At 32.4% G+C, this 24,009-nt stretch overlaps 2 protein-coding genes across 2 annotated transcripts in view; one reads left to right on the top strand and one right to left on the bottom strand.

Annotated features, from left to right (window-relative positions):
- Positions 1 to 24,009, bottom strand: part of LOC131852952 (oxysterol-binding protein-related protein 9) — an 89,860-nt gene that overhangs the window by 43,772 nt on the left and 22,079 nt on the right. The window contains exons 2-7 of the mRNA XM_059203709.1: positions 6,104 to 6,232; positions 5,175 to 5,351; positions 4,061 to 4,138; positions 2,927 to 2,977; positions 1,208 to 1,286; positions 279 to 377 (exon numbers count right to left, since the gene is read on the bottom strand). Of these exons, the coding sequence (XP_059059692.1) occupies positions 279 to 377; positions 1,208 to 1,286; positions 2,927 to 2,977; positions 4,061 to 4,138; positions 5,175 to 5,351; positions 6,104 to 6,232 (613 nt within the window). The remainder of the gene's footprint in view (positions 1 to 278; positions 378 to 1,207; positions 1,287 to 2,926; positions 2,978 to 4,060; positions 4,139 to 5,174; positions 5,352 to 6,103; positions 6,233 to 24,009) is intronic.
- The window catches only part of LOC131852951 (elongation of very long chain fatty acids protein 7-like), a 35,895-nt gene continuing 20,830 nt past the window's right edge, over positions 8,945 to 24,009 (top strand). Inside the window, exons 1-3 of the mRNA XM_059203708.1 lie at positions 8,945 to 9,118; positions 11,679 to 11,869; positions 20,968 to 21,211. Coding sequence (XP_059059691.1) covers positions 9,070 to 9,118; positions 11,679 to 11,869; positions 20,968 to 21,211 — 484 coding nt within the window. The 5' untranslated portion in view covers positions 8,945 to 9,069. The remainder of the gene's footprint in view (positions 9,119 to 11,678; positions 11,870 to 20,967; positions 21,212 to 24,009) is intronic.

Genomic DNA, 24,009 nt, shown 5'->3' with positions numbered 1-24,009 from the left:
GGTATCGATCGGAGGGGTATATGATTTCCTGGATCCAGGATTTGTATTATATATTATTACTAGCTGTGCACGCGGTTTCACCCGTGTGAAATAATTAGCCTATGTGTTATTGTAATGTATAATCCATATTATTGTAAAATTTTATTAAAATACATTCAGTAGTTTTTCCGTGAAAGACGCTCACAAACTTCGGCGTTTATGACATTAGTAAGATTGAAAGGTTTGTTTAAAATACATAAATTTAATTGAATATTCTTTCTGTGCTTGTTGGTACTTACTAGGGGCATCGATGTCTTCCAGGGAGGGTAGTGGCCGCGTGGGGGTCGGCAGCTCACGACACTCGGCCCCCATTTCCACTCGAGGTGACAGCTCTGCACCTACACATGAAATTCTAAATGTTATATACTGTTTTAAATTTGACGCGGTCATTATTTATACGTATAATTAGTAAAAAATCCAGTGATTGGTTTAATTAAATAAAAACAAAAAATGCCATCAGAAACTTTATTAACTTTATTTATCAAACGAAGACGTGTGATGGTAGACACATATGACTGCTCATAAAAAAATATTTTATATATCATCTAAAAGATTTTATACACCATGATCACGGGTGAACTGAAGAGCATCCGCTGCTCTTCAGTTCACCCGTGATCATGGCGGTTGAAACACTGGCGAAATATCGGGAACTCGCACTTACGAAATATTTGTAAGATCGTTTGATTTTTACTAATTATACGTATGAATTCTAAATGGTCATGGACTAGGACACGGGGCTCAGATATTGCCAGGAAGCCTGGAAGGTCATTGTCCTTATAATGTGTTATATTTAGAAGGAGGAAAAGGAAATGGATATAGACAACTATTTTTAAGGGTCAATTAATTTATCCCTGTTACGCCAACGAAGTAGGCGACAACAAGGAAAACCTTGTATTAGAAGAAGTAATTTGGTTACCTTGATTGGTTAGTTTGATATGTGTTTGAGAAGAAGAAGAAGAAGAGAAGGAAAACCTTGTATTAGAAGAAGTAATTTGGTTACCTTGATTGGTTAGTTTGATATGTGTTTGAGAAGAAGTAGAAGAAGAGAAGGAAAACCTTGTATTAGAAGAAGTAATTTGGTTACCTTGATTGGTTAGTTTGATATGTGTTTGAGAAGAAGTAGAAGAAGAGAAGGAAAACCTTGTATTAGAAGAAGTAATTTGGTTACCTTGATTGGTTAGCTTGATATGTGTTTGAGAAGAATTCGTTGGACCTTGATAAACACCGTTGACTGGATTTACAGTATTCTATAAAAAAATAATATAAATTGTAATAAATGTTATAAATAAATAATTAACCCTGGACAATTAACACAGCTCCATCCAGTCCCACGGTAAGCAGAACTTGTGTTATGGGTACTAAACAACTGATATACATACATAGATTTTTTTGTTAATACATACATAATACACATAGAAAACATCCAGACCGATAGAAATAATCACACTCATGAATACAAATGTTTGTATCGTGCGAGGAATCGAACCTGCGATCATCGGAAGTAAAGCGGTGTGCTAGACCACTAAATCACCGAGGCCGTCATTAGGACATACGGAATAATTTACAAAAAAAAATCTATTTAAGTATTTATATCAGTTGTCTAGTACTCATAGTACAAGCTCTGCTTAGCTTGATGGCGTTGTTTGAATTATCCTGAGACATCATTATTAATTTTATTTTCACTTGAGTAATTACAATACAATGTAATGAGAGGCAGGCTTTGATACGAAAATACAAAATGTGGAAGCAAGCCACAGTGTTATTTTTAAGTATATTTCTAGACTCACATATAAATATGACTATCTGTAACGGTTGTTTTTCTACCTCCTTTGGTTCTTTCGAGTTCATTATATAATAAATATGTTAATATTACTACTTTTTAAACATATAGGTTACGCATCGAATATGCTGCACATAAACACACTATCAATCAATCTTAACTCCTTATAACATCCGTCTTGATGGTTAAATATATGTTTTAAAAATAAGCTTACTTTGCTGGTAATAAAATATGATATTGGTCGAAAAACAAATTGCAAGCTATATATGTATTTATTTCATAGCGATGATTTATATATATTACAATCGAATATTTTTTTTGTGGATGATAATGGAATGATGCTCCCGCCTGCGCTGACGGTATATGCTGGCGGGGTATCGAATGATTTATATATATATTGTAGAATTGAACTGTAGAAGAAGGTAATTCAAAATCAAGTCAAGAGACTTGGACATAGGTAATTGATGCTAGGAAAACAATTTCTGCCGGGAAATTACAATATAAGTACAGCGTTACTGTACCGTATGCAGTGTAGGGAAGCATTAGAGGAAAAAAGGAATCAGTTACCTCAACTGCTATATTGACAAATGGCAGTAAAAATGGGGTTTTTAGTTGGTAGTTGGAGGTTCTGCAATTTTATCGACTTACTATTAACACTATAGATATGCTTCGACTCGCCATGTTGTACCCCTTCAATGGGGCTGTTCTAACATTTACAACATGACGATCTCGATGGTCGCACATTCGTCGTCGGTCGTTTTCTTGTACGATACAAACATTATTATACAAAACATTTATATTACTGTGTATGATTGCTTATATAGTTCTGGGTATATGTATATGCAGTATAAACATAACACAAGCTCGGCTTAGTTTCGGACTAGATGACGCTGTGTGAGTCCAGGATTATTAATATTATTCTATACTTTTATACTCAGTAAATGATACTAGAAATCGTAAATTTTTCTCTGGAATAGATGAAGAAGAGGACAGGAAGGGACAGAGGGGACAGTGCTCATCTATGTCCCCTAGCGACGTTCGTGTATGTATATATGTATAATAATAATAAATAGTAATAAATTGCATCAAAATAAACAGCAGTAGTACCTTAGCTATTTGAAGAAGCACTATGGAATGTTTTATGTTATCCAACATTGCCTGCAAAGAAAAAAACATTGTCTAATAAAGCTGTACATTGCAGTACAAGACTAAATATTATATGTACAGTAATCAACAAACATCTAGAAGTAGGTATCTGATAAGCATAATTAAATATTAACACTTGTCAAATAAAATATTACGTCGTTTGTAATAATAATCAACGACTATATTAATTATTATATGCATGATACTATATTCTTTTTATATTTATACTATTTGCACTATCATGATAATAGGAAGAAATTAAAAATGATGTTCATCATTTGTTGGTAAAAATACTCATAGTAGGCTGACTTTTGACGCAATCGAATCCTAATCCAGTCGAAAGGGTGTCAAATTGTATTGTAAATATGGATTTATACCATAAAAATTATATATCTCTAAGATTTTATAGTTTCTTTATAGTGCGCCACCTATCTTCTTTCACTCAAAATTTCTATCTCCCAGGTATAGTTTTTTATAGTGTGCCTGAACCTACCTTCTTTTACTCAAAACTTCTGTCTCCCAGGTACTCTATAAGAGACTGCTTTAAGCGATAAGGCCCCCTTTTGATAGCATATTTTTATATTAAGTTCGTTTTGTAAATATATTTATTTATGCACAATAGAGAATATTTTTATTATTTTACAGAAATGTAAATAAACTATGTAATGTACATACACACACATACAAATAGATACGATGTAATTTGATTTTATTATTACCTACCCGTCTATAAGGGACCCGTCCCGGCTTCGCACAGATGCATTACAAATCTTTGAATTTCTCGGCTTGTTCTATACTATGACACGCATGTTTTATACATATAAACCTTCCTCTTGAATCACTCTATCTATTACCGTAAAACGCATTAAAATCCGTTGCGTAGTTTAAAAGATCTAAGCGAACAGATAGCGGCGACAAAATTGTTTTATACTACGTAAAGATTATATATGAGTTTAATTTGAATTTAATTCTATTTGCAGTCAAGTCAGCCTGCAGATTTACGTGAATATTATATATAGTATTTATTTACAAATATCACAACAATACAATGTTACCTACACAATAAAGCGGCATACCTACGCAGATAATACTTACGTTGGAATGGTCTAATATCACTTGCCCTTTATTTTTCTCATGCGGATCGGCCAGCTCGGATACTCGCAAACTTATTTTCTGTAACAAAAAATAATAGTCACTGTAACATTTTATTTAGGCCGGTGTTATGATTACCAGTAAACGTTCACACTAAATTACAAAGTTGGGTTTATTGTTGACTAGCTACTCGCCCCGGCTTCGCAGGGGTGTACATTATACGTATAAACCTTCCTCTTGAATCACTCCATTTATTAAAAAAACCGCTTCAAAATTCGTTGCGTAGTTTTAAAGATTTAAGCATACATAGGGACGGACGGAAAGCGAAAGTCAAATATGGTAGACTACTAGCTGTGCCCGCAGTTTCACCCGCGTGAAATTTATAGCCTATATGTTGTTCTGATGAATAAGTTATAAAGTTTCATTAAAATTCGTTCCGTAGTTTTTGCGTGAAAGAGTAACAAACATCCATACTCACGCGATTAATTATACAATATTTATTAATAAGATAAAAAGTAGTAAAATTAAGAACTATTTTAAAATAGGTTCAAGAGTATGTGAATGAGTCGAATGATAATACACTTCAGGAATGTATTCTTTTAAATTAAAATAATTAAAACGGAATTCGACATTGGGTTTAATTATGAAAGGCATAGGGATGTTCAAGTGGCCTATTTCAGAGTACCGGCGACAGACATGATCTCTGACTCTCATTATACTAACACATGAATAATTTATCATAGAGAGGGAAGAAAGTCCGTGTCATCTAAAAATAGTTTTAATTACTGAATAATTAAATGTACTTTTAGCTTGCTATATAAAGCAAGTATATTTGTAAAGACTATCTTATTTCATGGTTGATTTAATTAGTAATTAGGTCTATTAAAAATAGAAATAATATTTATTCAAATAAACTTAATATAAGCAATTTTGAATAGTTATATTTTTTTATTCTACGACTCATTTAGAACTCAGACTCATCACAAGAAGATTGAGAATTTTTAAATAAATATTGTTCAGAATTACATTTAGCCGAAAAGAACTAACAGAAATTCTACTAACTCTGTTCAAATGCTAAATTGTTAACTTTTGGAGGGTATACAGTGAGTGTACTTACGGAAACGAGATCAATCATGATCTGCAGGTAAGCATCTGCTTCAGATATACGTCGCTCTAGGTCGCCGTGGCGGTGCCGAGATGTGGGCATGCTCCTCGACCATCCTCGCCTGCCATGTCGCGATATAGTCTCCTCGAGAGCGCGGACCCAACGCTCTCGTTCTGATCCATCACGAGCCTGAAGCAGGGGATAAATCATAATATTAATATGTGAAATAAAACAAAATACCCTAAAAAATTACGCGGATGGAATTTTAAATTCGGTACAGTTAAAGCTTATATTATATACTATCTGTTATCCGCGAGTTAATTCGTAAATTGAAATAAATAAATTTTCCTAACTAAAAGTCCTAAGTTACTCCTTATAACAACAGCTAAAATCCCGTCAAAATCTAAAATATATTTGTCCCCCATATAAGTAATTTTTTTGAGATTTTTTTGCCTATGTCCGTCCTCGTAATATAACAGGGGCAGATTAAGGTAAGGGAAATTAGGCCAGTTCTTAGGGTTCGTAATTCTTAAAACTACATAGAGAAATTACGTGTTTTGAGAAGTCATAACTGAAAATTGGAGAGAAATACAAAGTTGTCTAGAGCCCTAGGTGGTTGTTAGTAATGGGAACTAGTAACCCTCATCGCTCGCAATGTACCATGTTAGGTCGACTTCCATGCGGTTCCTCCTTGAAACTTTGTTATAAATTGCTCATGTGCTGACTGACGTGATCTCATATTCACTGGTGCCTTGCCGGCATAAACCGTTAACGCAGATGGGTGCACCATTTCATCATCAGTCATCACCCATAAACAAAAACAAACAGACATTCAGACTCACCATAGCATGTATTACTTTGTATAGATTATGGAATGGTACACTCGTCAAAACATCGAGGTCATACTCTGCTAGTTGTATCAAGTATTCCTGTATATTTACCTGGAAGTGGAAGGTTTTGTGGTCGACTGTGATGGTGAAGGTGGAGTCATCCTCATCATCAATGCCTATGACCGCCGCCCTCAACCTCACACAACCGCGGCGTACTCCCCGCGTCATCTTCTCTTTCGACTGAAAATAAATTAAATTTACAATTGAACATTTATTACAAACTATCAATCAGTAAAATCATGTATGTAATTATGTTATCTGTGGTAAAATTACTCAAACATTTACAATTAGATTTAAAAAGTATTTACAATTTTACATTGTTGAAGTATAGAGGGCATTTATTTTATAGACTAAGTGTCACTTTTCCGTAGATGAGTATTATAATGATGACCATAAAGACTTATAAGACATATTGCATTATGCGTGCTGACCTAACAAAATTTACTTTATAAGTTACTATTATGTTATCCTACACAATTTATATTGTTTCGGATGAATAAATAAATAAATAAAACTAGCTTCGTTCGCATGAGTACGTCTAACCGGGAAACAGTAGCCTAAATCCTAGTTTTTATCGTGTGGAAGATACATCAAAAGATCGTCCCCCCGCTATAGGGATGACGAGGGGGCGTGGGGTTTTGTTTTGCTTTTATTTTTTAAAACATTTATTCTATTCACTAAATTATTAAATAGTGAGAAGCTAAACGCAATATTATGTATTGGATTTGGGTGATGTGCTTGAAAACTGGAATAATATGAATATTAAGGCATATACTCTACGCCTTAAGGTACATTCATATTATTTCAGTTTCCTTGATTACTTGTATATACAGGCTGTATATTACATGAATATTTTAATTATTTTCTCTTTTTTAAATATACTTCTATACAACTAGTTGTTATCAGAAACTACGTATGCTTTTTTTTAATATAAATAAAATTTAAAACAAACAAAACTTCAAAGCACTTTTCAGTAGTCACATTTTTTATTGCACTTTTAGATAAGGAGCAGAAAATTTGCCTGTAGCTCTTTTAAACAGATCTCAACTTTGAATGAATGAATGAAACTAACAAACAGCAGAATTTCATAACAGTCATAATATTACATGTATAATTTTTTTAAAGATTATTAAATGGGCACATTGTTTATTTTTAATTATTAAAACCTCTTAAGTATATTACGGCCTCGGTAGTCTCGCGGTTAGACACCTCATGTTTACATTAGTCTGGGATTGATTAAAAAAAATCAATCCTTAATCAGAGCAGACCAGTCCCTACAAGCAGTGCCCTTTGATAATTATGATGTTAACGTTAACTAATAATTTAAATCCCATAATATTTCGACGTTTTATATGATGAAGTACAAATGACAGAAACGTGATGAATAGTACAAACAAAACGGTTCACAATATTGCATACACAATTACTGTTACAGTGAGAAATATTCCGCAACTAATTTGTGCGATTTACATTATTTTAATAAGAGGCGGAACAAACGAGAGCTGTTTATTACAAATCGTATACACCAACCTTGATAATAGGCACGGAAAACGCATTAGTGGCAATATGAGGGCACGATGCGATGGGGAAGGTGATGAAACCGTATGCTGGCGAAAACAAGTGTTTGACCGTATGCAGACTAATGAGTGAACAATAATAGTAACCCTAGACACACTGAAATACACATCGTCATCTATCCCCAAACTAAGCAGAGTTTGTGTTATGGATAAACTGATAGATACACTCAAATACATACATGTTTTAAATACATACATAATCATCATCTGCTTCTTCCTTACTACATTTATTTGTGGTCGGCGCCTGTATATATTTTAATGAAGAGAAAAACATCTTTTCCTTAAAATATATACATAGAAAACACCCAGACGATAAAAATAATCATACTCATGAACATCGTATTCACCGTGCGAGGAATCGAACCTGCGACCATCAGAATTAAATCGGTGTCAATACTGAGAATATTGTTGTTCATCTTATCATCCTCTACTAGTGCCCCGCCAGCGTAAATCGTTAGCGCAGTCGGGTGCACCATTCCATAATCATCCATTAAAAAATAATATAAAAAAAATGTTTGGCCGGTGATGCCGTAAAGATCAGCCACGGCCTAATGGCTAACTATGACGAGTATATTCAATTAGATATGTAGCGATAATATTCTAAACTACGAGCTGACCTATGTAATGATGTCAAATGATATTTTTGTATTCAAACTAAAATACAGAAGTGTAATTAAAATATATGGAAAGAAATTTTCCATAATGATATATCAACGTGTAATTGTACAAAAATATATGTAAATATGTGTATCTCATATTTAAGTATATTATATAAGAACAAACATACGAATGCTTGAACTATGCTATACTTCAGAGGTAGAGTTTTTAAAAAGTCGTCTGCGGGGACACCCGAGTCTCACTTATTTCAACCTTGCTTTGTAAGATTCCTTTCGGTTCAGATATGTCATAGATTGATATGAACAGTTTTGTTCCTCTGCATTTTTGAGATAAATCATAGCCTATGTATATTCTAATGATTATGTATAATCTTTATTAAGACCGGTTCAGCTATTTAGTTGTAATAATGAAACGATAAACAAACAAACAGACAGACAGAAACACCTTCACATTATAACATTAAGAATGGATTCAGTAACTAACAAAATAATGGTATCAGCCTGTATATAAATCAGATAAACAAAATAATTATATTCAATTGAAATTGAAACAGTGAACTCGTGGTTAAAACATATTTCCGTTACGTTGCCATATTGTAACGACACTGCTGAGTGACTGTACCTAAACATTACTAAGTTACGTATTAAAAATAATAAGAATTATTATTCTTATTATATTCTTATTCTTATTATTATTCTTAATTTATCTGGCAAGTTAACCTACAGTACAATTTATCTATGACCCCACACTAGACTGTGCTGTATCGTGGAAGTCAATGTAAAAGAAATTAACACTGCTGGTACGGCGATCAGAGAAAAAATCATGGAAGCCATCTTTAGAAAATATCATGAAGTATTTTATGAAAAAGCAGGTAATACTTTTACAATGATTTGTGTTTTTTTTATTGGGTTGTTTGGGCTATTGTCAGATGTTTGTAGCACCTGTAGCACTGCGACCTACATAGATCTATTGTGCTCGCCCTTTTTCAAAGTTTGCTACCTAGACTCGTCAGGGACAAGAATTGAAGGATATTCTTAGGAGCGATGGTTTTTATCTCCTCGGGAAAGAGTGTAAACTTTTCAAAGGAGATATTTCGTTTATGCATGAGTGGGCTACAACCACATAGGATGTGTAGTGGCGTTTCCTCTTCAGTTTGGCAGAATCTGCAGATTCTTGTCGTGCATAGGCCTAGTTTAGCCATATGCTTGTTTAATTGGCAGTGTCCTGTGAGGGCCCTGGTCATCGTGCATATGTTGTTTTTACTCAATAGCAGTAGTCTATTGGAGAATTTGTTCGAGTAGCCCGTTTGAACAGTTCTTTTATTCACAGATAGCTAATGTTATAAGGAGTTTAGGCTACTTTTATTATAGTTTTTATTTATATTAATAAAAAAAAAAGGTTTGAAATGAACAACCTTACACATGAATACAAATGTTTGTACCATACAAGAAATCTAACCCGCGACCATCAGCGGTGTGCTAAACCACTAGACCTCCGAGGCCGTGATGCTTCAAACAAATCGGTTCACAATCATTTTTTGTTTGTTATTACCTACTGTTCCACGACTTCATATGTGTACAACACATATGAAGTCGTGGGCACACTTATTATCTATACATATAAATAAAATTGGAGTGTCTGTTTGTAATATCGAAATAACCGTATTTTACTACATGCTTATAAATATAAATACATACTCAAAAATATTTTTTTTTTAATTTTTTGTCTCTCTGTCTGTTTGTTCCGGCTAATCTCTGAAATAGCTAGACCGATTTTGACGGCACTTTTTTGGCAGGCAGCTGACGTAATAAGGAGTAACTTAGGCTACTTTTATTTTAGAAAATTAAGGTAAATTCCTAACAGACGAAGTCGCGGGTACAGCTAGTATTAATATATATAGTCTAATAAAGTATACTATTATCAAAAGCATCTAATTTGGATGCAATAAAACATTAGCGTTATGAAAATCAGCGGTACGCGTGCGTTGCAATTGTAACAGGCGAGGTGAAGTGAATACAATTTAATATTCTTTTGTACACGATTCAATTCGAGGCATTTCGTACGATAAGATGCGAGATAACTTTAATTTATGCCAATACAATAAATGAGAGCGAGCGTGGTTCGCTTGTTACTTTCAGAGATGCGCAGGCCAATCGTAAAACGGAATGGACAACTTGTTAAAACTGGTCTGGATTAGACGATGACTAAAATAAAGATCAATCGAGAATTATAATGATTCATGGATTTTATTGCATTATTTAATTGATAAGGAACACTTTGATTCAAATGATAAGTTATCATTAATCGAAATAACATTTAATTTTAGAGTAGACGACGTTGTTTTAAATAATAACTGACACAATGAAAATAATAGATAATGAGAATAATTACCATTAAAACTGATCGCAACAGGCTTTGGCTTATGGCATTGGCAGGACCTTCTTATTTATTAATAGATTGAAAATAGGTTTTTTTCCTTTTACATTTAGTCCCGTATTCGTTAGAAAACAGGACAATATACAGGCTATAATATATATATATATATATAGCAGTTACTAGCGCTTTCTTCTTTTTTTAGATAAATGATATCCCATACAGACAGACGCACTGTAGAATTTATTATACAATAATAGTATGGATGTGCTCGATTATCATTCACAAAAAAATAATAAAAACACAAAACTAAACCGTTTAAATATATGACATACGGACCATCCAATATAAAACTTGATAATCACACTTGACTAGTATTTATATTCATTGCGAAGTCTTACTGAAATAAGGTCACAAAGAATGAGTTTTATTATTATTTTTATAAAAAGGCCATTTTCTGCAAACATTCGCGGATTCATCATTCACGGATTGTGGACTTACCTTATTAGGCATTACTTCACGACATAGATATACTATCTGTTGTATTTGTATAATCTATTCGTTATTTCTTTTATCTTTAATCTATATACTAATATTATAAAGAGGTAAAATTTGTGAGGATGTAGGGGGAAATCTGTGTATTTACTGCACTGATAAAAAAAAATAACCGATAAAGAAAATTGTAGGAAATACTGGGGAAAAGTGATGGGAAAATGCGACGCAGTAAAAATTATATAGCTTGAATATATTAAATCTTTCTTTATGACATTTAGTAAAATAAAAAAAAAATCTATTCCTTTTTTTATATTATTAACCGGGTCTAATTATAACACTAATTTTATGGAATTAAGTAATTTAGCTCTCTCGAGGTTTTGTTAGGTTGCACTAGCCGTGGTGACGAGCTGACTTGAGACCCAGTACAGTATAAGTAATGTATATTAAACACGAAAGTACAAATTGAGCCGACCCCAATTAAGATGGGAATTTGCCGGAAGGGTAGTAGAGTAAACACGAAAATTTAAAAATATTTCTATTCCATGTTATAATTTTGTTCACAGACCCTAGATGCAAGGATTGGCCTTTGATGAGCTCACCGTGGTCTATTGTGACTATCATTGTAACGTATTTGATCATTATCAAGTTGATTCTACCTATGCATATGAAGGACAAGAAGCCATACAACTTAAGGCTTGTAATGAAGTGGTATAACATCATTCAGATCCTCGCTAATGCAGTTGTCTCTTGGGGGGTAAGCATTTTTTTTATATTTGATCGAATGTTTCTCCCGCCTGCGCTAAAGGATTTCGCTGGCGGGGCATCAGTGGAGGATGATAAAATATGAGTTCAGGTCAGTTAGCCCATTTTGACAAATTCTTAAAGAATTTATCATGATGGTTTTCAGGAGGAACCGCATAGGGGTCAACCTGACATGGTACATTGCTAGCAGGGGGGAGGGGGGAGGGGGTAAATATTCGACCGCCTCCTGACATAGAGCTATGATATAAATGCTATAATGCTAAAAAAATATTTCAACGGTATTATTAAGCACTAGTAAAAAAATTTCATTAAAAAACTACGTAGTGTTTGATCAAATTTATACGAAAAATGTAGACTACCCGAGAACTAGCAGCTTTAAAATAACAAAAGAACATGAAAATTAAACTACAGTTAAATTAAGAATCTACATTTTTGAAGCCGCTGGAAAATTAGACGAAATTCTATAATTATTAGGAGAGAACCACGTCCAGCAATAGAAAGATAATGAATTCTTATATTTTAACTCATTATTGCATTAACATATTGTTCAAGTTACAGAACAAAGTCATTGATATACAAAAGACAATATGATACAGACAGTGTTATAATGTTGTTGCGTTTGCCGCTTTTCTGTAATGCATCCACAATGTTTGTAGCAGCATTTACTGACGAACTGTATGCCATCAGACGCAAATTGATCGCCTCTCTATTGCACAGAATGCGTGGCAGCAGTGACAGCATTCTTAAACTGCGGTGCAATAAATTTGACAGCCCAATACATTGTTTTTGGACCCAAATTGTTAGGCCTTAAATGATAATATGTAATTTTAGGTATACTAACATAGGCTAAGTGTACTTGTTACTAACAAATTGGATCTCTGTTATCTGAATAAATGAAATTATTATTATAATGATATAACAAATTGTTCAACGAGGTTATTAACTGATTTTGAAAGAAGACCGTCATTTAATAGGTTTAATTTTAATGTTTAGTACGTACCTACGAATGATGCCGTGCATTTGTTAGAATGAGCTATTGGTGTAATTATATCCTTAGAAATAAATGATGGAACTCAAGATGATTGTAGAGTCGATTAGTTGGAATAGTTATTACAAATGATGAAGGCTGTTGTTGCGTAGTTCACAGTATCTTTTGATGACTAAACGCCTGAACGGACTTAATGAAAGATAAAAAAAATAGTATATGTTATATATAATATACAGTTTTTTTTAGTAAAAAGGGTTTATGTGACCGTAAATCCTTTGTATTAAAAAAACTACTACTACTATTTGTGTACCAAATTTCATTTAAATCGGTTCAGTAGTTTAGGCGTGAAAGCGAGGCAGATAGACAGAGTTAATTTTGCGTTTATAATATTAGTATAAGTATGTATTCTTGAAATAATTTAATTTTAAATGGTTTTGATGTAACATGTATGTATGTATATGTTCATATAAACGATTGTAATGATGACATAGGCATTTCAATTAAATCATAATCTCACAAATATTGTACATTGTACGTATAAACTAATTTAGTTATTAGTGGAAACAATGAGCAAAGCAGCAGAAACTAGAAAGGCGACGAAACAAGAATGACGGACCGCTTTCACAATGTACTGAAATATGCACTTTACGGGCGCTGTTGTAAACTATTGTTTACATTTTAATTAAATGAGTATATTTAATTCAAATTCTACATTTCATTTTTTTTTATTAAGTATTTTACAGCCCTGGACATCTACTTTCAGCCTTCATACTCCATTCTATAAGGACGCTATAGATGTAATTAATAGTTGATTTGTATTTGTAGAATGTAATTGTTTGACATTTCATTTATGTCGAAAACAATAGCTTGAATAATAAACAGATATTATGTACATTACTAATTAAAACAACACTCTTTTTTATATCTTTCTATTATACAAATATTTTTATAGACGGCCTAGGTGCTCTACCACATCGTTTCACTTTCGATGGTCGTGGGTTCGATTCCTCACACGGTGCAAACATTTATATTCTTGAGTATGGTTGTTTGTATCGGTCTGGGTTGATTATTATATATGTATTTATAAAAAAAAATCTAAGTATTTATATCAGTTGTTTAGTACCCATAACAGAAGCTCTGCTTAGTTTGGGACTAGACGGCCTGTGTTGATTGTCTAGGGTTATTTATTTATTTTATTTCACATTGTTTGTCCACGATGGAATGCTACACTACTGAAACAATTTTGATGAAATTTTATATGTATACTCGGTAGGTCTGATATATAATAGGTTTTTATCTATATTCAATTACATAAAGTTATAACATCAATTATGAATCACAGTCTTCTAGGAATCATGATTTTTATATTTTAAAGACAGTGCTAGATTATCATAACATATTATAAAGCAAAGTCGCTGTCTCTGTCTGTCCGTCCCTATGTACGCTTAAACCTTTAAGACCACGCAATCTTTCGAACCTTTTTTTTAATGCATAGAGTGGTTCTAGAGGAAGGTTTATATATATAATACATTTACACCCGAGCAAAGCCGGTGCGAGTAGCTAGTTATATTATATGATTCATATTGTTTGATAAATCACATTAGTGATAAGATAAGTTTGCATGACTAATTAAAAATATAAATACACAATAACATATATAATACGAATAAGGTTTAAAATGTAAAGGAATACAAGTGAAATAGAATACTCTAAAAATTAAAAATACAGCTCATAACATTAAATAAAGAAATAAATAAGTAACCCTGGACAATTAGCACAGCGCCATCTAGCCCCACGGTAAAATGAGCTTGTGTTATGGGTACTATACTAGACAACTGATATAAATACTAAGATATTATTTTGTTTTGTGAATACATACATAATATAATATAACATTGAAACGACTTTTTTTATTTATTTTCAAGGAAATTCATACAAAATAAAATATAAACATCAAACCGCAAAACTGCTCAGCAGTTTGTCTGCAGCAAAAGCGCTTAACTGAATACTTATTTATAATGTAAGATACACACATACATATATTTACATAAACACATTACTGTAGAACCAGGTATCTAATGCCATACAATATGCCTTAATATTTGTTTACAAAAAAGTTAAAGTTACAGATCCTATGAAATTGTAGCTATGAAACATCTCGATCATGTTAGCTCTCAAATAATAATAAGCACATTATAATCATTACATTCGTTTATGAGATACAATGTCACAGACCGACACACAAACAAGTCAAACTTAGACCACTCCTGTTTTGTGAGTCGTTGGTTAGTTAATGTTAGAAAGAGCCTAAGAAACAATATTTTCAACTTATTTCAAATTATACAGTAAAAAAGTCTAAATCTTTCCATTCAATATGATGAATAGTAAACTTGGTATATAAAAACTAGCTATCCCGGAAAACTTTGTTTTGGCATATGAATTAAGGTCTCTATTAAAACATAGGGATATGCGATAGAAGGTTGAAAATTTAGAGTTGTATATATTATTTAATGCCACATTATATAAAAATAAAAATTTTGTCCTAAAAATAAATGTTACGAGTGGACAACGCTTATGGGTATGAAAATGATAAAGATAGGTGTATGAGAAAGCCGATTCTCAGACCTACTGAATATGCAGATAAAATGTCATAAAAAATTTTTCAAGCCGTCTCGGAGGAGTTATGGTAACTAACATTCTGACACGAGAATTTTATATATAAGAAGTGTTTTAGTTGTGAATTAGCAGGAGAATGTATTTTATGTAACTTGACATTATAGAACAGCAAATGTAATAGAGTATCTATTACATTGAATGAATTGTTAGAAAATAAAGAGCAGAGACCGATATTACAGTATAGATAGCTCTTTTGATAAGTTTCAATATTATGTCAAGAGTTTGAACTCATTGTTCTTACATTATTTGTATCAAAATGTCAGCTGAAATATAGATACAGACAGCATAATTTGCATCAAAATGTTATCTGGAAAGGCGCAGTCGATTTCATAAATATATTTTGACGAAGTCGGTGGTCTGGTGGTTTAGCATACGGTTTTATATTCGATGGTCGCGGGTTTACTTTCTCGTATGATGCAAGATTAATATATTTAAGTTTTTTCTATCAGTTGTCTGGTGATCATAACACAAGCTCTGCTTAGCTTGGGACTAGATAGCGCTGTGTGAATTGTCCAGGGGTAGTAATAATAATAATAACACACACATACTGCACTTAAGTGGTATACGCTATAAAGTGTAGAAAACCAGCAATGGCTGAGAAAATATAGTGTAAATAATAATAATATTAGATAATGTTTAAAAATACTTTCTTCTAATAATCTAATAACTACTAACAGTAACTTTTAACAAATACTATGTTAAAATTACTGTTTGTAGTTATAAAAAATGCTCAGATATATATATTAAACTAACTATATAATAATAGGGCAAGCAAATTAATTTTTTCAATTCATTTTTATTTATATTTTGTCTTCTATTTGCTTTTTGATTTAGTTTAAAATATATATAACTATGGACTTTATTTTCCAGTTATTGTACTATACCTACTATATTATACTAATTATTTATTATTTAGTAGCTGAAATTGTGCTTTATTAATAAAGATGGACGCAAATATGTAATTATACTGAGCGCCTTGAGCGATTGTAGAGTGCGCCGAGTGCTTTGTAGTCTTTTGTTTAGGGCTGATACATCTTCTAATATGTAAAATTCTCGTGTCACAGTGTTAGTTACCATAATTCTCCTAAACGGCTTCACTGATTTTGATGAAATTTTATAAGTTTGACAGTAGGTTGCTAGCTATTTTTTTACCGCTAAAGTGATAAGGGTGGCCCATCCTGAATTTTTGTTTGCTTTTTTTCAAAATTTTATAGGCTTGAATGAATAGAATAGAATAGAATAGAAATCAATGACAATCGAATATTATGGAATTAAGTGTTAGAATCTTTTTTTGTTTAATAATAATGTATTTTTCACATCCCTACTTTCGTTTGGTATGTTTTCACAGCGTATGCATTACATAGCACAAACGAGTACAAAGGTGCTTGTACCTTATATTCCCTTTGAAGAAGGCCTCAGTGAGATTTTCTTAAAGTAAGAGTAAGGTCCTGTAACGATGAAATCTAACTATATAAATAACATATTTGCAAATCATTGCGGATGTTATGGCGCAGTAGTTTATAAATCCGACTCAAAGATTGCAAGTTTGAACCTAGACCACACAAAAAAAGCTCTGTATACGATAGAAACGCTGATAACTTTCTACTTAAATTTCATTAAGTAGTTTAAAATCTAAAACTTTTAATTTAAAAATATATTCAGAATACTTCCTTATTTTATACGTAGTAGACAATGTAGACAATTTGTATACAAATTGACTACATTGACATGGTAAACCTACTAGTCTTACCCCGTGACGTCATCCGCGTTTAAGGACCACTTGAGTGGCTGGGATAAAAGGTAGCTTTACGTCGAGCAGTCGATACGTCAACTTTTTTTTTTTTTTTTTTTACCACTTAGGTGGCAAACAAGCATACGGCCCATCTGATGGTAAACGGTTACCGTAGCCTATGGACGCCTGAAACACCAGGGGTGTCATGAGCGTTGCCGACCCTTAAGAAACCTTAATATACCCTTCTTGTAAAACCCCATGCTGTAGTCTCTCGAGAAAACCTCGGCAGATAGTTCATTCCACAATCTAAGTGTACGCGGGAGGATCTACAATCCCAGACCAAGTGATGTATTAGACCAATCTAATACATCAATAATTATATCATTAGAATAATAGAGATGTAACAGGCAGCTGTCATAGGCTGAGTGATAGTGAAAATAACTAGACACTACAGACCAATAAATTCCAACTAAACTAACAAAAAAACTAACATTAGCATGGCACGAAAATAGATCTTATCTCTATTGCACTAAAAATCAAAATGACACAAAAAGAAAACAGTACAATTAGGGGGAAGGGGATTGTTAATAATGTGGACTAATAACCCCATTGTTAGCAATGTACCATGTCAGGTTGACCTCCTCGCGGTTGTCAACCTGGAAACCACCGTGATAAAATCTTGGTGAAATCTGTTAAGATGGGCTAACTGACCTGACCTCATGTTCATCATATTATCCTCCACTGGTGCCCCGCCAGCGTAAACCATTAGCGCAAGCGGGTGCACCATTCCATTATCACCCATAAAAAAACAGTACAATTGAGATTTTCCTTTTTGAACTTGACTGAGACATAATAGCGACGCCTCGGGGTGTAAATTGAGCGACCGGTTGTTACACAAGTCGAGGAAACGGGCACGACATTCTGAACATATCGGATGACTTTATGGCCGGTGATAGCATCGGTACGGCCACGCCCAGGCGTGCACTTTCATTCCTCAGTGTCGTAATGGATTCACAACATGCCGTTGATGATTCACATTGGTAAAACATTTTACACAATAAAATTAATTAATGAAAGAGGAAAGAAATTTACTGTCAACTAATCTTATTAATATTATAAACGCGAAAATTTATGAGTATGGATAGATGGATGGATGGATGTTTGTTACTCTTTCACGCAAAAACTTCTGAACAGATTTTGATTAAACTTTGCAGTACTATAGCTTATACATTAGAATAACAAAGGCTATAAATATCACGCGGGTGAAACCGGGGGCACAACTGGTATATAATAACTCGAGGGCCTCGGTGATTTAACGCTTTGGCATACCGCCTTACTTCCGATGGTTGCGGGTTTTTTAGTCTGGGTTTTTCTATGTATATTAAGTATGAATTTACAAAAAAAAATGTATGTGTTTATATTAGTCGTCTGATAACGTAGTACCCACAACACAAGCTCTGCTATTATTATTAATTTATATTTTTTTATTGAATGACAATGGTGTGATTTACCCTCACCTGCGCTAACGGTAAACGTGTGCTTAGCAGCAGTGGAGGATGGTAATCAAGTCAGTAAGACCACCGTGGCGAATTCATCAGAAATTAACCAGGATAGTTTCTAGGGAACCGCATTGTGTGCTGGAGGAATATTGCAATGTTTAATTTGTTGTATTAATGAAATAAAAAAATGTTTAGAATATATTGTACACAGAATTTAATAGTGACCCCACGGAATGTTCGAGAAGTACAAAATGTATATAAAGTCAAATAAAATAACATCGATGTTCCATGCGTGACGTTCCAAATTTGAATTTTATAAATTTAGTTTTTAAATGCAATTATATGGCTATTTGCGATCACAAACATGCATGAAGACAAAAAAAGTATTTATATCAGTTGTTTAGTACCCATAACACAAGATCTGCTTAACTTGTCCCAAGTTATATAGGTAGATGGCACTGTGTGATATTATTAATATTTACTTTATTTTCATTGCTTTTGCTGTTACTATATATTATTATTATGCCATAGACTTTTTACCTATGATGTGGTGATAGATTTGTCATTGCGAGTGAAAATCACCAAACAATGTTCACTATAAAAGAAATGATTATGATTTCTTTTTAAAGGTGAAAAAATATTTACATGATTATTTCTAAACCTTGATACTTTCATTCCACGTCACCAATCTCCGAATATTAGGACATCCATGTATGCACACCTACATCTATAATGCCAAGGTAATAATTTTACTAATGCAACTGTTATCGATCAATCTCTATATTAGATAATTGCCATTACTAGTGATATCACTTTAATGGATGCGCCAGTTATGATCATTTTGATCGCTCATCATTGCCTTGCTTTTATTCAATATCTTAATTATTTTCAAGAGAACTTTGTGGCGTAATGATTACTAGATCTCAAAGATCGTGTAGCGAAAAGAAGTTCGAATGTGAATGATACAAAAAACTTGTGTTTCAATTTATATTTCTATTTATATCTGATTTCTATTTCTATATGTATCTTTTTCTAATATATAGAAAAAAAAGTATATTTACATAGTATAAAATGAAATCGGAATTACAAATTAAATAACATAAATAACACAATGAAAAAAGTCATAGAACAACGTATTTTACGAACTATGAAAAAAAGATAGAAGTTAGTCTGTGTGTGTATGTGTTATGTGCAAGACGTGTGTGACAGAGAAAAAATATATTAGACATATATTTCTACAATACGCCCAAGCGAAGTCGGGGCAAACAATAAATATTAAAGTAACCGTAAGCTTGATCAATCGAAGCTATTTCTACACTTGATTAAACTGATAATTGTTAATTACGCCTGAATGAACGTCTCGAAGGAAAATTAATGAACTGAACGAAAGGGTGTGTTCATTAAATTGAATAATATTATTATTTTATAAAATAACAATGTTTGTTAATAACAGTAGAAAGTTTCAAATTTTTTCGTCTCTCACTATTAGCTATGCTACACTGTATTGGTTTGATAGGAAGCAGTTTAGAGATAAGTCCACGTTCTCAAGATTTTCATTGTTTACTAATTAGTATTGTTACTTTAAAGTGCGCTAAAGAATATATATCATCAGCTGCTTCTTCTTTATACCATTTATTTGGGGTGAGCGTAATATGTTTTTCTTCCATTCATCCCTGTTCTCAGTCATCTCATTATTTACTCCCCTTCTTACCTTATCCTCTTTCACACAGACCATCCATCTCTTTTTCGGCCTTTCTTTACACCTTATCATCAATAATATAACATTATCCACATTCATATGTAACACCTTACATAAAATATTGTCATCATTCCTACGCATGCCCTTACTATGACAGTCGATTACTCTTCAACCATAAGTAAGATTATATATATATATATATATATATATCTAATTATATATGAGTATAAAGAATATAATATGAACATATATACAATTTTTTGGTGTAAGTCCGGTGATGAAAACCGTGATAACAAATCACTGAACAAACTGACAAACGTTAGTAGGCCTGCTCTACGTGTTCAAATATACCGAGCGACATGTCGGCATGTCCAATAATGCGAATGACAATTGTTGACAATACTTTTGTCTACCCTATTATGACAATAATAGTGATAGTATAGTTATTTATTTTATTATAAAAACTATTTATTTATTTCATTATAAAACATTTCAGATTTTGACCTCGGGTTGGACTACCACCTATCACTTTGGTTGCATGCTCCCGGACTACTCGATGAATCCTGAAGCATTGAGGATGCTTAGGTTCCTCTGGTGGACATTGCTGATTAAAATATTCGAAATGTTGGAGACCATGTTCTACATACTGAGAAAGAAGGACCGTCAAGCTTCATTCTTACATGTTTACCATCACATAAGCACTATGACTTTCGTCTGGATGGCTGTAAAATATGTGGGAGGTAAGATTTCGAGTTTTATATATTTATAGCTTCCGATGGTCGTACGTTCGATTCCTCGCCCGGTACACAAACGTTTGTATTCATGAGTATGATTGTATCAGTCTGGGTGTTTCTATGTATAGTATGAATGTATTTACAAAATAAATATCTGGTAATAAAATATTGATATCAGTTGTGTACTACCCACAACACAAGTTATGCTTACCTTGGGACGTTGTGTGAATTGTCCAGAGGTATACACTGGTATCGGCGCCTCCAGACCTAAGATAAGCAGAGCTTGTACTATAGGTACTAGATAACTGATAGAAATACTTAATACCCGCTGTTAACTTATATATTAAAGAATACATATAAAAGATTATAAGTCAACAGCGGGTCCACATTTAGCCAAAACATAAATTTTATTAAAAAGAAACAGTTTTGTTCTCAAATGTTCAATATATACAGCTAATATTGAAGTTTCCGCTCGACTACAGTAAGAAACAGTTTCGGCTTGTGAAATTCCGCAGCGCAAAAGGCTGCTTCCCTGGGGATAATAACGCCGTAGTAATGGAGGCCGTCCGAGCAATAAAACATCAATCCTTCTATATATATATATCCAGCGGCATAGGGTTTGTAAGGAAATAGGCGCAACACTCTCAAATTTTATTTATTACATGTGGCGGTAGAAATTATTATATTTTTAAATAGTATAAAATGAAGTTGCCGCTGCTGTTTCTTCGCTTATATCTTTTAAATTACGCAACTCATTTTAATGCAGTTTTTAGCAATAAACAGAGTGATTCAAGAGGAAGCTTTATGTGTATAATACATACTTGTTGTAGTATAGAACAAGCCGAGAAATTAAAAAATTAGCAATGCATCCGTGCATTGCGAATTTTTGAATTTCTGTGCATACAGTGTATACTACAGAGACCCGTCCTGACTTCGGACGGGTCGCTAGTATATGTACACATATATATAAATTATATTATACTAATAAATAAATAAATATATTTGTGTTTCTCTAAAACAAAAGAAATTTGTGATGTGATCATTCGTCTTGTAATCGTTAGGTATGACTAATATTAACTTTTTGGTTAATAAAAACCACAATTAGGAGAAGTGACTTTTCAAAACTTCTGTAAGGTATAATTTTTAATAAAATAGTTAACATTGATGTAAGAGTGATTTTTTGTTGTTTGAGTAAATTACAAGACAATTTACTCATTACCTAGTCTGATATAGGAAGATAGAATGTATTTGGACATAATAAAATTATCATAAGGTTTTCTAGTGTTACGTAATATATAAAAAAGTATTCAGAGGTTACATAATTTATATATAAGGTTAAATTTATGAAATATATGTTATTGGTTACAGAAAGTAATTGCCCAATATGTCAATATTTAATAAAGGAATTATATTATAATACGGAATGTCAAATCAAGTGTATAAAATTATCTATAGACGAAATTAATCGGCAGAAATGGTAATGAACGATTTGTGTATAACAAGAGATATGATATGTTTTGTCAGTCCCAGGTATGCTCAATCTACGGTCCGCAAACGTTGAATACAGAAGCGATGCGTAGTTATATGTATGTAGTTGTATGTACCGACAATTAAAATAAACAAATTTATATATATGTACTTTGAAACAGATAATTGATCAGTTGGGTATTAAAACAGTGATAATCTTAATTAAAATTTACTTAAATTTAATCACTTTCGAATACACACTTCTTTAAATCTACCACTTATTCGGAAAGCAGTTTAAATACAAAAAGAAGTAAATAACTTGCTTCTTACTCTAAAATATTGTAAACTTAACATTTATTAATTAGTTTACATTTAATTAATACAGACTATCAAATAGCACAATTTCATTAGATTCAAGCTCCAGTAGAATAATACAGTACCTCGTTTAGAAATGACATACATGCCACAAATAGTATATGAGGATAATAGTCTGAGATTAATCATTAATATTAAATATCATAAAGCTCCTCTCTATTAGTGACAATTAGTCTTTCACATTACACAATCAGTAATAATACTAAAAGCTTGTACAAACCTAACTAATAAAATAATCTAGTGTAAATCACTGACATCCCAAACATTATTTAAACATAAATTCAAGAATTGGCTATTGTTTAATAAATTTTATAGTATTTAAGAATATTTCACAAAAATGAATGTCTGTTATTGTTAATATTATAGATCAATTACTTTTACGTAAAAATATATCTCCTGTGGAATATTTTGCAAATAAATAATTAAATGTAAGAAATATTTAATTATTTCTAGCAAATTATAAAAATAATCTAATGGAAAGGTAACAGTAATAAAATAACTAATAATAATAACACATTTTACGATGCATTTAATCCCTGAATATAGGAATGTATTTCTAGTATTTATGTACGCAAAGTCCGTCACTTATTATTTTTCTATTAATATTGTTAAACTATTTATTATTTTATACAATTTGACTGTACAATAATACTAGTATTGTATACCGTGTGTGCTGTTGGTTTCTAAATAAATACAATTCGTAGTTCACATATGAATAATACAGCAATTAGCTACCTAAAAGCTAAACGCGGCCCATCTGCTTAAAAAGTTGAGAATGACCTCTGTGATTTATTAAATATAATAGTTCGTTAGTCTAATTGTTCAGATACTTGTGTCACGGATACCGATATACTCCAGTTACGTTGCACAAATTAGATGCCATTGTCCAACCAAATTTCGTAATGTCTAATTCGTAACAACCCAGACTTAAGATTAGCAGACGTGGCCTAAAAATTTAAAAC

The sequence above is a fragment of the Achroia grisella genome, unplaced genomic scaffold (genome assembly GCF_030625045.1).
Source record: "Achroia grisella isolate CSIRO2021 unplaced genomic scaffold, CSIRO_AGI_Agris_v1 utg869, whole genome shotgun sequence".
Taxonomy (NCBI): Eukaryota; Metazoa; Arthropoda; class Insecta; order Lepidoptera; family Pyralidae; genus Achroia; species Achroia grisella.
This window is presented reverse-complemented; position numbering and strand designations above follow the sequence as displayed.